Source organism: Barbatula barbatula (assembly GCF_947034865.1).
Source record: "Barbatula barbatula genome assembly, chromosome: 24".
Taxonomy (NCBI): Eukaryota; Metazoa; Chordata; class Actinopteri; order Cypriniformes; family Nemacheilidae; genus Barbatula; species Barbatula barbatula.
Window position 1 is genome coordinate 17,162,979 of NC_136787.1, and position 15,657 is coordinate 17,178,635.

At 38.5% G+C, this 15,657-nt stretch overlaps 1 protein-coding gene across 7 annotated transcripts in view; it reads left to right on the top strand.

Annotated features, from left to right (window-relative positions):
- The window catches only part of LOC306889603 (3',5'-cyclic-AMP phosphodiesterase 4D-like), a 113,321-nt gene that overhangs the window by 72,203 nt on the left and 25,461 nt on the right, over window positions 1-15,657 (top strand). For 2 of the 7 annotated variants that reach the window (XM_079448726.1, XM_079448727.1), the window contains exon 1: window positions 7,179-7,330. The exons of 4 other annotated variants lie outside the window; for them this stretch is intronic. In XM_079448726.1, coding sequence (XP_079304852.1) covers window positions 7,236-7,330 — 95 coding nt within the window. In that variant the 5' untranslated portion in view covers window positions 7,179-7,235. Of the gene's footprint in view, window positions 1-7,178; window positions 7,331-13,032; window positions 13,166-15,657 lie in introns of those variants that run through there. One more of the 7 variants, XM_079448729.1, reaches the window with a different exon arrangement.

Consider the following 15,657-nt stretch of genomic DNA (forward strand, 5'->3'; position numbering starts at 1 on the left):
GACTTTTTAAACTTCATAACCAAATAACAACGGCACACTTAATGTAAAATAAAAACCACTTAATTTTAGTTCAGCAATATGTCATAGCTCTCCTCCTAAAACCTTGTGCAGTATCTCCATATTTTGAATTTATTTTGTCATAAATCATTATTATTAGTCACCCTTGCATAAACATTATAACGTAATGCTGGTCAACTTTATTTTTTAAATGATTAAGTACTATGTTGTAAGTTTTGTTCCATATCCCGAAATCAATTCATAGGGTCGTTATTGGATTCAGAATTAATTCATAGGGTCGTTATTCGATTCAGAATCAATTCATAGGGTCATAATTCGATTCAGAATTAATTAATTTAGTCATTATTCCATTATTCGAAAAATGATAGGGCCTAAGAGACTTATAGCTTGGAACAATGATATTTCTGTCGAAACAAACTCATTTTAATTGACCTCTTATTCCTTCTTCACATTTTCAGTAATGGTTGTATTTGTTTTTATCATGGTGGCCGTGTGGTTCAGATGTTGCAGACTTCAAAATTTTTCTTGCCTTCAGTGAACAGTTTTCCTCTGTGAAAATTTCTTTCAGAAAATGCTCCCAGATGTAAACAAATCGCATAGGAAGGATTGTCTGTCCAGTGTCCACACACAGTTTGGGTAGATGGCTTTTATTTTCATCAGTGTGTATTGGAAACACGTGTTTGTTCTGCACGACTGACGCAGTTTAGATATTTGAGGGGATGATGTGGCTTAACCTTCTTTTGTTCTAGTCTTCCATCCATCCACAGCTGGTCGTCACACCAGCCGTAACGCTGAAGAACATGGCCTCTTGTTGAGACATAATCTCAATAGGATTTAAACAGAGATGAGGGGTATTTAAAAGAAAAACATTCTTTTGTTTCATGTTTCAAGTTGTTTTGTCCAGAAATAGTTGGTGCATAACTGTTGGGCTCATTGTCTGTATATGGAAAAGCTTTGAAAATAAACTAGCCACTGATGCTCAAGCCAACCAGGGAAACAACCTTTTCACAACCCGATCCAAGTCAAAATTAGGCTGCGACGCTGAAGTGTACCTGATAAACTCATATAAGCGCTCTGTTGTCTGAGAGATTGAAAAAAAGTGCTGCACGGAAACTTCTCAAGGATGGAAAAGTCTTTGATCGTTTGCGGTGTGCCTGCCAAGCATGCCAAATGGTAGTGAGAAAGTCAGTCTCCTGTGGAGAAGATCATTAATTCAGCGAGACGGAGTGAGACAGATGCTGGCAGATTGCACCACCGGTAACTTTAATCCCAGGTGATCGACCACATGGCTCTTAGTAATGAACCCGGCCTGTGCCATGAAAATATAGCTCTTATTACACGCTCTTCTCATCTCTCTTTCCTCTTCATCATCTGTCATTTTCTTCAATGCTTTTAATGAATAAAGCATTTGGGTAAGTGGAAAGACAAACTCACAACCTTTGATGGCAAATTAGGCAAAACAGACCATGGAAAAGTGTTCCCGAGGACCGTTTCAAGCCTTAACGCATTAGACTCAAAAATGCTGTCAGAAAGTTGTGACCAGTTATACAGCGGTGACTTGAAATGAATCCGTATCGAGTCTCAACCTTGTCCGAGACAAGATCAGCTGTGAATGTATGAGACTTTCTGTAGGAGTGCAGGAGCCCTTATCAAGAAAAGATTTCTAGAAAACTCTCTCAAGAAAAGAGTTCCACTCCCGGTGTGTTTTGAAACCGTAACTGTACCTGCTCGTTCGTACAGTAGATGTGACTGTCATGGGTCAGTAGTTGGGATGCTCCGAAATGAAAATTCTTGGCCGAGGCCAAATAAAAATCAAACACTTGCCCGAAGGCCGAAAATTGAACACTGAACGTGGCTTTTTGTATTTCTTCTATTTATTTAGCCAATTTTTTCACTATTGCATAAACTGAATGGTCAAAATGCTTTTTAATCTTTGTCTTGCTTTTCAACATAATAATACAATATAACTTAAAATAGAATTGAGCAAATTAAGTAGGTTAAGTAAAAGTTGAGCCCTCTCCCTCCTTTATTAGGCCTATGTACTGTACTCTGTACCCCCTAAACAAACCAGATGTCAAAGGATTTTGCGAGTGGCAGGGCTACTGTCAGACCGCCCGCTCCATTCTGAAGTACACATGTTATAAAGACGCTTTCATTCAGAAATGTACTCTTTCTCTGACACTTAAAAATGCTCCACACACTGCCGACATGTTTGCTGCATTAATAAAGCACACGCGTCTCTCTCTCTCTCTGCGCTGGTTGCTGCTTGATCATAGCACACGTAATTTTGCCATTTTTTCCCTAGTCAGTAGAGAACAGATGATCTTTATTAGGATGTTCAGTCGGTGTTGTCTATGGAGAGTGAGATGAGATTCAACCTCAGAGTCTTGTTAAACTTAATCTAAGCAAAACATTCCAGTTTAGCTTCCTGAAGAATCCTGCGTCAACAGACCAAAGCTTTGTGCTTTTTCCAAAGGACACACTGATCTTACAGGACGTCCATTCCCCAAAGATGCATTTTTTTATTTAGCTTCTCTTTACACATTTGGATTTACTCAGTTTTATTTTAGTCTAGTGTGCTAGCGTTTCATTCTCTAAGGGCCGGGCTCTCACAACCAAGTGTAAGTAGTCGGGAATAACTTCACGTCTTCTGTCAATTTGTTCATTGTATTGTTTGGTGATGTCAGCCGTTGATAAATCACGTTTCACCCTCGACAGGAAAAACATGTTTAAGTGAGGCACTTGTTTAACAGTGCTAACAGAAAACACTCCTACGTTGACTCTTTCTTTAGTCTTTTATCAGTCAGGAAGCTGTGGCTGGAGGTATTTACAAAACCTTAAAACAGACGCTTCCCTACTGACATTATGATTTAATCCACTCCTATTAATCCAAAAGTGATAGATGAGCAAATTGACAGGTTTGTAGGGTAAAGATTATTTTACAGTTTTTACAACTCGATGCGTCCTCCGGAGGTTGCATTTGTGACACATATGTCATCGCGGTACATTATTTCAGGAAAGCAATCGTCACGTTTCCATGAAACTGAAACTTAAGAGAAATACATTTAAATTTTATAATGTTTTGTAACTGAAGTGTGTCTACGCGATGCCATATGCGGTCGACCTCCAGAGGCCGCAACCTTCAAATTGAGACGCAGCTTAGAAATCCCGACCAGGATTTCACGTATGGTCACCGTATTTTACATCTCTTTGACTCCGTTAGAACTTGATCTCTTTAATATCTCAGCAATTTGTCCTAGAGATCAATGAGATTAAAGGAGAGAAACTAAGAACATTTTGCTTTAGTCTCATCTGTGTCTACATTATTTCTCCTTGGTAAAAAATCAACGTTCATTTTAGACCTCCTTACTTTTCATGTGTTTCAACACGTACACTCCAATCAGTTTTTTGGTACATTTGAAGGTTGCACCTTTCCAAAGGATCTCATAAGGCCACTTACACCACAAATCATAGACGACGTAGACGAGCCATCAGACAGGACAGGTGTGGAAGTGAGCGGGCGCTGTGGCAGTGCAGTGAGTGGGGCACAGGTGGTGGAGTGGATCCGTGCAGGGCGAGGGCTAAATGAACAGTGGCAGGAGATGTGATTGTGTCGTCTCTCTCGGTCTCCACTGTAGACATGAAGTTAAACGAATCAATAGAGTCTCTTGGCAGAAAAAGATCACACATGGGGCCGGTGCTTCTTCAGCCATCGTTTTCGTCTCCTTGCCTCTGTCACTTGCTTAATTTACACTATATATTTATAACCATAAGTGTTTTTTTACATTACATTTTACAAACAAGTGGGCTTAAAGTCCAAGCATGGTGTGCTAAAAACCCTCTCTGAAAAGTTGACTCTAAATCCATCCCTTTAATTACTACCACTATGAAAACCTCAGATAAACGGTAATTAAACCATCCTGATCCATTCCTAAACAAGGAGTTCTGAAGTTTGAGAACAGATATGAGAGCATTGCCCTCTGGTGGTGTGTAATGGAAAGAAACAGCAAACTTTCCTAGACTAGATGTTTTCAAACTGTGGGATGAAGTGGGTTGCGCAGTCGCTTGGCTGTTTTGGTGAATGAAACAGAGTTCAGACCAGTTTATATCTAGAAATGTCTTTGATATGTTGTTAAATGCATTTGTTTCATTTATTCAATGCCTTTTATATATATACCAGTATGCGTGCATCTTTTTCTTATGCTTCTATTATCATCAGTACATACCAATGTTAAGACATTCACATTAGAACGCACAAGTAATTTATCAATAAATAATCAATGACTGCAAGTAAATGGCACCACAGAGATGGCTGAAAAATGAACAAGACAAGCAATTTCAGTCAGTAAGAGATTTTATTATAAAATGTATACAGCGAGAGGGTAGATAACATTTTCTTTAATGAGCAGTCTCTATAGAAAATCATTCAACCACACATACAGACACACAGAAAAGCATCCTTATTATAAAACAGAGACAGATTGTATCAACTTACCTGCAAATGTGTTTGGGAATCTGTAAAATGAAGGGCCTTCAATGCAATGTTGGGAAATATTGGTCGCTCCATGACACAAGTTACTTCCGCATTCCATTCTTCCAAAGGACGTCTATGCGAGTGTCACAACTCTGTTTTTCAATGGCTCTGGTCGCTAAGTTTGGTCTCCATGGTTACAGCTCTGATGAAACAGGTGGAGAATAGTCTAGCTATTACTGTGAGCCATATAACACCGACCTTCAGTTTGTCCATTTGCATGCAGACGCCAAGCTGCATGATATTCAGATCAATGACCCAATGGTAAACATTTTTCTTTATATAAAATATAATATTATTTATTTTATTTCACACTTACTGTAAATGCAAACATTACATTGTGTTTCATTAGCCTCATTCCTTGCTTTGAATCAGGTCTACCTTTCATTCAATTTCCTAAATGTTAATATTATAATCCTGAATTTATGTAGCACTCTTAATATTCAGCGTTCAATATTCTGCCCGGTGACCTGAACAGGGACGACCCAATCGCTGTCTTCCGCTGAATGAATTATAATTTTCGACCTCAAAATCCTTTCGGCGAGCAGATGGGATCAATAAGGCCACAAGTTCTTCCCTGCTGGTGATTTGAATAAGTCATGGTTTTCTGTTTTGTAGTGAAATGAATAGTCAAATGAAAAGGGCTTTATGATTCCCACAAACATCTGCTGCTCTGATGTTTTCAACGCCAGCACTGAAAACACGGCTGTAAATCGCTTTTCAAAGTACTTTAAATTACAAAAACATGACACTGTCCGATCTAGATAGATGTTCTCGAGATATAGGCTGGTTCATCGGCCTGTGCAATATTTTCATCAAATCCTGTCAGTTTTAGTTGTCAGGTTTGTTGGACCTAAGCGTGTGGTGTCACCTCTCCAAGTTCAGCGAGGTGTTTGAATATGACTATGAATGCTGGATGTTTCTGAAACGGCTGGTGTCACATTGCCTGATGTGTTCATAAAGAGATGACCAACAAAGAACCACGTTGAAACCGAGCATGAGTTTACCTTCTCGCCCCGAGCTTGTCTCACTAGAGCTGCTAGCCAAATCTCTCCGAATGTCCACCAGCGGCTCACCGTTCGCCACCAACAAACCCATCGACATTAAAGCCAGGAGACGATGGTAATGTTTCTCAGTTGATGATTTACAGTCGTCATGCCTTTTCTTTTTATACAGAGACAGAAGTCTCGACTGTATGTTTCTAATCTCTGACCTTTCGCAGGTGTTATCGTGTGTTTGTTTAATCTCGAAAAGGGGTTTTGAGTGTGCGGAGAGACACACAAGCTCAGTTTGTCATATGTTTATCTCATTTCTTAATCACACACACAATTACAGGCCTAATAAATCTGTATTAGGGGAGAGATGCTAACACCTGCAGTCATTTATCCACATCTGCTTACGCTAAATCAGGCTTTTATTCTTTTATTAGCGGTGGGTTTATTATTGCTTATAATTACATCACATTTACGTGTATGCATTAGCTTGCAATGCATACAGTGACATTTGTATTAAAGAGAACTACGCTGTTACTTTTTCAAAAAGTCTAGACTGATTTGTAGATGATATAGCGCCATTTACAGTCATGATATTTCAAGTTCAAGTTTATTTGTCATATGTACCGATGTCAGTGACAGTATGTACATCGGAATGCTTTTGTGTGGGGCAATATTTATAATACATGAAGAAATAAATAAAGAGAGAGAGGGAACAAAGTTAACACGGTTAAAGATGAGAGACAAGGGTTGATATTGCATATTTTGAGTATAATTTATTCACTGCCAGAATGTGGGAACGGACATTACAGGAACTGTTTGAGAGAAACGTTGTAAATGTCAGAGCTAATCTGATTTCTCTATTATGTTGGTGGCAAAGCTGCTTAAGAGTGTGAGAATTTGAAGCATCAGCGCGTTTTGGCAGACGGGCTGAGATGGTGAAACGCTTCTTTAGGGATTCATTCGGCTATGCCTGTCATCCCGTTATCAGAGTTTCTGCAAACCTGCAGTTTTTGAGCGCATTATTGTGTTGTTGTGATTTAATGAGATACACTTTTAGTGTGCGATACGCATAGGTTTTGAGAGGCTAAACGCAGACGTGGGCTCTCCGGCCACATCACGGTTCACTTTTAGATCCACATAAAACACGAACTATACCAACTGTCCCCCAAGATCTTATGTTAATGTGAAACTCAACAACCACAGATGGAGCAAGAGATCACATGCGGCCGTACGGGACTGCGGTGATGTGAAAGAGGATATGACCCGCAAACATGTTTACCGCACCGGACTTTTTGATTCCTCAGGTTTGTCTTAAGCACCTCACACACGTCTGCCTCTCCAAAGGTGTTATACGACGACGTGTGTACTTCACTGTGGTTTTTGGTTTTTAAGTAAGCGAGTGTGGCTTTGAAGAAGAGGTGTGGTTTGTGAAGCGTGCGGTGTAGGCCATCGACACCAGTAGAAAAAGGGATAAAAGGACGGTGCTTTGACAGATTGAGGGAAGTAAGAGGTAAGAGTTCTTCCAGCTGGACGTCTGTGTTCTTAAGTGCTAATGAGATTACTGTGAGAGGGAGGAGTTGGGGTTAACAGGGGCCTGTCTTAATGCATAAGGGGCGGAGCTCGTAAAACCCCACGAGAGTCCAGGAAACACTTGACATCACAAGGAGGACGATAAAGAACTCTCTTCCGTTATGAATGTACAGAAGGAATGTACGGATAATTTCATAGCGCCGGGTGAAGCCGTGAGCAGGGGTATGAAACGGAAACGCCTGCTCAAGTCCTACAGGTACTGCACACGCTCAGAAAACCCATTGTGTTGGGTTCTAGAGAGGCAGTTTATCTGGGGTTTAAGCTGATTTTAATGTCTGTGTTGATACGTTGGCAGTTGTATGTGGTTTGTAGTTTTGTGGGTTTTTAAGGCTCCATCCACCCCGTCTTGTTGTTTGGGTATTTAGATGAAATGTTTCCAACTACATTAATGATCAACTACATTAGTTAACAATGAAGACCTCTGCTGGGCATTTATTCATCCTAGCACATGCTGATTTGAACATATTCTAATACATTTGAAAATCAAACGTCGTTACAACAAATTAAAGGGATACTTCCCCCAAATATGAAAATTCTGTCTTCATTTACTCACATTCGAGTTGTTACAAATCTGTATACATTTCTTTGTTCTGATGAACACAGAGAAATATATTTGGAAGATTGCTTATAACCAGACAGATCTTGCCCCCTATTGACTCCTGTATTAGGAAAAACTAGTTTATCGTTGTTGTTGTTCTGTTGAACACAAAATAAGACATTTTAAAGAATGTAGGACAGCAAACAGTTCTGGGGCAGTTTTGACTACCATTGTATTTTTTACTACTATGGGAGTCAATGGGGGCCAAAATCTTTTTGGTTAAAAGCATTCTTCCATGCGACGATGTGTGTACTTTATCTTTCTCTATGTTCATCAGAAAAAAGATATTTATACAGATTTGAAACAACTCGTAGGTGAGTAAATGATAACAGAATTGACATTTTTGGGTATAGTATCCCTTTAACAAACAAAAACTAAGATTGAGAAATGCTGTAAAAACATCTTGTTTGTCATTAGCTCGTGTTAACTAATGCATTTACAAATGTAATCAGTGAGACTATTCTAACAAACTTTTTCCTGCGTTTTATTGCTTGTTTCAGAATCCAATGCACTTAACTAAAATAAATGCTGGATTATTTTCGACCCAGCGTTGGGTCAAAAATGATAAACCCAGTCGCTGGGTTAAATTGAAAATGTATAAAAACAACCCAGTCTGTTTAAGAGTGTAGTTCTGTGTGAACATAATGAATTTGTCAGACTATAGAATGGGCTAAGGATGTGGTGAGTTGTGTGATATTAGTTGTGAAAGAGGAAACTGGTTTTAGTTTTAGTGGTCCTGTGTGTTGAGCATTTAGCCTGATGTGTTTTCAGTTTCCTTTACAAGAAAACTAAATTATTACACCAAAGCAGATTTAGTGATAAAAACAAGTCATACTGCAGATTCATCTACTGGAGCGTGTACCGTATTTCTGTATTCATCACGCATCATATATGCTCTTCAATTTCCAACCTCAGTGACCTTAGAGGAAGTCTCACGACTGGCCACAGTGCAATTTCTGTCCTCACCACCAGAGGTCCTCATGACACATTTCTGAAGGTCTTTATTCTGCATAAAACGTTTGGCTTTCTGATCCTGAAAGAACAACAGAACATATATTTTTAAGTGAACTAAGTATGTGTGTGAAATGAGTCACTTTTGAGATATATGTATGTGTGTGTGTGTTTGTCTTGACAAATACACAGTTGCTTGAAATCATGTTTTTTTGTTTGTTTCACGAAAAGTCATTTTACCTGCTTGGCCATCAGTCTGAGAGATCTAAAGTTACGTTTTTTCATTTCACTCAATGCTCTAATGTGTTGCAGTACATTTTTAGTGTTTAGCTGTCAGCACTAAGTACGTTTGCTTATTTTAAATGTAAGTACCTGAATGGGATTTATGTTTCTGTGAATTGAAGCTCTTAGTAAGAGCTTAAGAATTAGGAATAATGTTTATGATTGAACCGTATTCGTTCTAGGAAAATCTATCTAGTGTCCAGTAATGTTAAGAAGTGTTTTGGAAAGGTGACTAGGGAAAAGAGTTGAAAGGAAATGTAAGCATTATCATGGTCTCTGAGTATTAAGAGAAATAGGCCATACTCACGATTATAGATGATTTGCAGTTGGCTAATATTCAAATAACGCGCCCACGCGGTATCTGTGCCTGCAGAACTGCGCAGACAGCTCAGCAGATTTCCACAGAATTTCATTAACGCCCGTTATTCTCCCCGCCTACTCTCTGTTTTATTGTTTTTGGTCATTTAATTATTATGAAGCAGAAAATGTGTAGAAGCTCCAGCGTTCTCATTCCGGTGCCTAAATCCATCATTATGAACAGTCGCATCTTTCATTACACAATCTCTATCTGCTTTATATCTGGTTGAACTGTAGTGATGGATTGTGTGAATGTTTTAGGGTGGACTAGTTTAGAGGAGGAAGTTGATGTCACAGACTAAGTCCTTTAATGTTACACGCCTCTTCATGCATCAGTAAGTCTTTTATTAGATCAGATACGGTCCTCCGGGCCATATCACACACACACACGTTCAGCTGTAAGCATGTTCAAGGAAATTCAATTTGCTTTCCATCTGTCAAAATGCCTGTAAGTGCGTCTGGTGTTCAGAGTTGAGGAAGTTGAAGTGTTCAGTTAAACACAATACCAATGCATAAAGTTTCTAGAGAGATATCTAAAACATTTCTTTGTAATGTTCTGGAACGATGCTAGAGAGAAGCTGAGTGATCAAACAGATGATGGCTTGGCAACCGTCCACAGCGCCGTGACATCACGGCGTCGTGTTTTGTAAGGACAAGCACTGCTCACATTTTCTAAGAAGATCTAAAAATGTAGTTTCTAGAATGTTGATGGGAAATGATAGAGTCTGTTTGGGTGATTCTCACAAAATCTTGGTTTCAACATATCAAACACTTGTGTCAACAAATTCCCTTTATATTAATTTAAAAAAAGGTACGACATGTTAAAAGGCTTTCATTTCGACACTTTTACTGACAGTTTAATACTATTAAAAAGGCCTTCAAAATTCTCATTACTTCAAACTTTTAAAACGGTCATTCTCAATCTTTTTCTAAAAACAAGCGAAGCCGTGATGCCTAAGTAAGTTTTTATTTATCATATAAAATAAGACATGAATTAAATATATTTTAATAGAATATTATACATGTAAATTTCTTTAAATGTTGAAAACGACCTGTATCGGTAATGAGAAGGGAAGAAAAAGTTTTTTAACAAGAAAAATATAAAGTAATTTAAGTTAACTTATTAGTCATTTGAAAGGTACTAGTAGACGTGTTTCTTCACATAATATCTAACTTAATGTAAATATATTTTTGTGTGTTTAAACTTTCTTTTAAGTCTTTAAAAACGTTAAAGAGAATGAGAATATCGGTCCTGGACTCTTCTTTCTTCTACTATTTCTTCATTTTTTTTCATCGTCAAGTAGAACCAAACATCCAGTTGTTTTTTTCACAATATTTAAAGTTTTGTTGTTTAAACTACAACATATAATGCACTCTGACAAATCAGGAAGTGTTACGGTTATGAGAATTTCAGCAGAAAAAGCAATAAAATACATAAATATTTCATTCCTGTGTCAAAATTAAGTTTTGTTTAAGGTAGAGAACACATTTATCTTTATTATAACCATTTTTTGTGTCACCGAATTACTTGTTTTATAATTCAGATCTTTACTGTCATGACGTTTCAGTGGTTTTGTGAGAATCCCCCTTTACTGAGCTTTCACAAACACCTCTGTATCTACGGACTCTTCATTCACACTCCACTACTTTTCCATTTTTATCTCCACCCCATGGACAGGTTCATTTTCCAGCTCTTACACACTTTCTATTTATCTCTCTTTATCTTCCCACACTTCCTCACGCCCCACGTGAGGAAAATATTGTTCAGCGGTTAAACGTCCATAGCACAGGAGACACTAATGCGTCGCTTAGTTTTTCCTAACAGTATTTTAGGTGAAATGTAAACAAACGGCAATCTAATTCCTGAGAATGTGAAGTTCTTGACTGCACAACACAAACACACAAACAAACACTCAGTACCATTTTTCTAGAGAGTTGTAGCTATCACTGTAAAGTTGCTAAGGTAAAACCTCTGGCTTTTGATTGGTTGATTGAGGCAAAGATTGAGACATTACTGAGAAATAATTGAGAACTCTGTTTTATGGGGTTTGTTTTAGAGACAGAAACACAACAAGGATCAATGCTGTGTTTTAAATTAGGGATGCACCGATATGTAAATTCTGGCTGATAACCGATGATTCTTTAAAATTGGAAGCCAATAACCGACATCTTGGCCCATATACAGTATCTAAATATCATTACAAAATTCCCTAAGATTGAAACAAAAGGAAAAAAGTGGACAACTGCTTTTATTTGAAACTGCAGAAAACAAGGTAGTTCTCTTTTTCCCCTTTGAAAATCATGCACCATGCCTATTTTACACTAATTAAACATTTACATTTAGGCATTTGGCAGAAACTTTTATCCAAAGCGATTTACATTGCGTTATACTATACATTTATACATAGGTATCTGGATCGAACCCACACGCTTGCGTTGTTAACACAATGCTCTTACCACTGAGCTACAGGAAAGCTAAACGATTATTTAACCTTCAAACTTTTTTGAATAAACAAATTATACAGTAGATGTTCTTCAAAAGGAACCCAGAAAAAAGTCGAACAGTTCTCAAGACAGAAAGCATTCAGACAGCAGTCTGATTCAAACAATATGCCTTTGTTCTTATAATTTACACGTTCATAAATATCTACATACTGTACATCCACAATGCTTTGCTAATATCAGTAAGTGAATGATTTTAAATGCACAGCATGCAGCTGAAGAAGTTTAACCAGCGGTCAATATTTAATGTTTAATATGGAAAGAAATTGATGATCAGAATGAAAGCGTTCTTCTGTAAAGTAATTGTCATCGTTGGACTTCAAGTGATAGAACACCTAAAATGAAAATTCTGTCATCATTTACTGACCCTCTCGTCATTTCGAACCTGTATGACTTTCTTCCGCGGAACACAAAAGAAGATATTTAAAAAAAACTTTAGTAACCGAACTGGACTGGGAATAGGTGAATGGGTGCCAGTTAACAGCATTCTTCAAAATATCTTCTTTTGTGTTCTGCGGAGGAAAGTCAATGAAATGGCGTAAATGATGACAGAATTTTCATTTTTGCGTGAACTATCACTGTAACAACTAAATTGAAACTATTTTTGCGTCCACACACAGCTATGAACAATATGTTGTGTTTGTTTAAAGCTTGCACTTATTCTTCACTTAAAAGTGATCCTAACGATATTAGTTTCTTTATCTTTATAGTTGCTTAGATTCTTGGAACAATTAGACATTTTTAAAGTTATCTTCATAGTATTGGTCCTTGGTGTGAACGCCTCCTGGCAACAGTCCCTATTGGCTCTCCTTTACTTCATTGCTGTCTTGGAGAGATGAATGAGCGATTAAAGATCTCATTGGTTAGATTTTTCTTCCCTGTGGTCTTGTTTCAGCTGTCTTGTGATGGTAAGAGTCATCATGCTGTGTATGTGCCCTTAATAGTGGACTCTGATGCTGTGACCAGCTGAACCAACCCCCCTGTTCTCTCACTGAGAAACAACACAAACACACACTCAGAGGACCCTGAGGGTTTATTCCCCCCAACACACACACACTCTCCTGCTGCTAGTGCACCACAGCCCAATGAGAATAGAGTAAATGAGCAAAGAAGAACAGAAACGTGATCTTCACTCCAGTAAGCTTACAGAAAGAGAGAGAGGAGACTCACTCGCTCGCTCGCTCGCTTCATCAGCATAGAGGTGGATTATCTCAAGGAAAGCATGTCTACCACGAAGCAAGACGGACTTTAGGGAGAAGACCAAACACATTTCAACATGAGTATCGTAATGAAACCGCGGTCACGTTCCACAAGCTCTCTCAGGAACACGGAGGGGATCTGGTAAAGTTTCTCTATGTCTCATTTATTGCTCATATAATGTCTTACCTCAGCACCTTTAGTTTAGGATGCAGTTTAATGTGTGCAAACTCTGATTTAAATGCATTCAGATTTGCTATTGTTTGACAAATCTGTCTTCAGGACGGTGTGGAAATGTTTGTGGATGCAGATGGTGATAAAGTTAATGATGTATTGTGCATTCTTAAAGGGACAGTTCACCAAAAACAATTGTGTCCCTCGTTTGGACTGAAGATTTTTTGAGAAATGTCATAGTCAAAGGGGTTCTTTAAAATATATTTTTTGTGTGTTCTGCCGAAGAAAGAAAGTCATGCATGTCTGACACGACATGAGGATGAGTAAATGTTGGGTGAAATATTCCTTTAAGACTCTCAGGTGATCTATATAAAGCATTGAATGGAGAGCGCTGCGTGCGAGTTTCCAGTGTGTTTGTTGTTGGCAAACAGAACTCAAGCATTAGTGCCGTGCAGAAATATCTTTGCCTATAGAAAGAAGTGAATCTTTTCTCATTGATGGCCTTTGGGCCTTCATAATCCTGTCATCTGAGAGCTTGAGTCAGATTTCAAATGTTCCACGAGAGACCGAAGTCCAAACACACGAGACGTCAGAGCTATTTACACCAGCGTACACATTCCAACCGCCAGAATAAATATTTCTACAATTAAAGCACAATAATCATCATGCACGCTGTCAGCTGTTTAAGACGAAAAGAAGCTCGTAGCTCTTTCTCATATCTTTCTCCCATCTTCTCTCTCCGTCAGCCACGTCCTGTCGGCTCAGTGTACGTCACTGAAAAGACTTCTTTCTCTTGTGCGTGACTTTGTTTGTCTCTCTTGACGCTGTGAACTATCCAGGGACGACCTCTGCCTAAATGGGCCAAGGGCATCTCTGTCTCTCTCTTCTCACGCGTCTTCGCCACCTTTATAAATAAACTCATTGTCGTCTGCGTGCCTGCAGTCGGGGGTCAGGCCTCTTGCAGTCCAATTCGAAAGGCCCCATTAGGAGCCCTGCGTCCCTGCCTGCGTGCGTCAGAGTGTCCCTCCTCTCAGAGCCGAGGTCCCGGTGGACAGATCCCTGCCAGCGCACCCCAAACTTAGCCGACCTTCCTCGCCTTAAAAAGAGAAGAGTGCAGCTCACTTGATAAAGCGGGAAGTCTTTGATGTGGCCCACATGTGACGTTAAGCTCTTGGGGTGACGTCTGGTGGGACGGATGGGATGTGTCAGGTTTGCTGGTTGGATGATGGAGTTTTTAAGAGTGTTTGTGATGGTGGACGTGTGAGCAATACATATCATACGTGAATACGGTGAAAGTGCCTTTGTGGTATTAATATCCCCTCACTACATTAATACATGACAAAGCCTGTGTGATTTTATATGTAAACTGAGTTCTTTTTACAGTTTATAGACCCTGTCCCTGATCTTACTGTGCACAGATTATAATCCGTTTTAAAGTAATAGTAACGATGGCCTGGCATAATACGATTTTAAGTTATAATATCAGAACTTTTCTGCTGACATGTTATTAGTCAGATGTTGCTCTTTCATAGTTTAGGAGATTTGATGGAGCTCTCGGTTGTGTTTTATTCAAGTTTCAGCTTAGTTCCAAGTAGTTCTCTTTATGTCCCAGTGAAATAAAAAATTACAATGCCTTTATTTCATGAAATATTGCACAATATCGTTTATTGTGAATAGTTTATCAATGTGGGTCATTCTATTTTTAAAAATCAAATTGCGGAGAAAGAAGAAAGCCACGCCCACTACTTTTCTCATTCACTAAGTCACTCGGAAATGCCTCAAAATACGTAAGTAAAAAAATTAACGCAACTTCCGGTTCAAGGGGACTTTAAAAGAAATCAAAGAGAATCAAATGAGAGTATAATTTTAGCAACACATAAAGAGTATGGAGGTGTAGACTTTGATTGCAGACTTGTGATTGCAGACTTGACACATCGTTGACATCTCTTCACATTTAGACTTTCTCTTTTTCTTTGGAAACAGTAAATATCTGGGACAGATGAGATTTATGTAAACGTTTCGATTTGCTCTCTGTTAAATCTTGATAGTGTCTGAAATTAAATTGATATTAATGCAATCTCCTCTTTGACTTTTCTTTTGTGTAGTTTGATATGAATTGTGAAGTTGTGAAGACCCGTAAAAATGTAATAATGCAATAATATCATATCCCAACTATAATCTTACTTTTTATCCATCCAGTCAAATCCTGAGACGCTGAAGTTCTGGCCTACATTTTGATGTGTTGCTCATTGAAACCTTGAGTATAGAATTGATTGCTTATGTTTACATATTATTGATGTCGTTTATGTAAAACATCACTTATATTAAATACTATTTGTTGCATCGAGTTTGATATCTTATGTCTATTTTTTAACCTTGACATGTAAGGAAGAAGCGAGAATCTCCGGTGTACATGTTGACAGTTTGAGATCAACGGCCTTCAGACTGCTTTAATGGTGTTC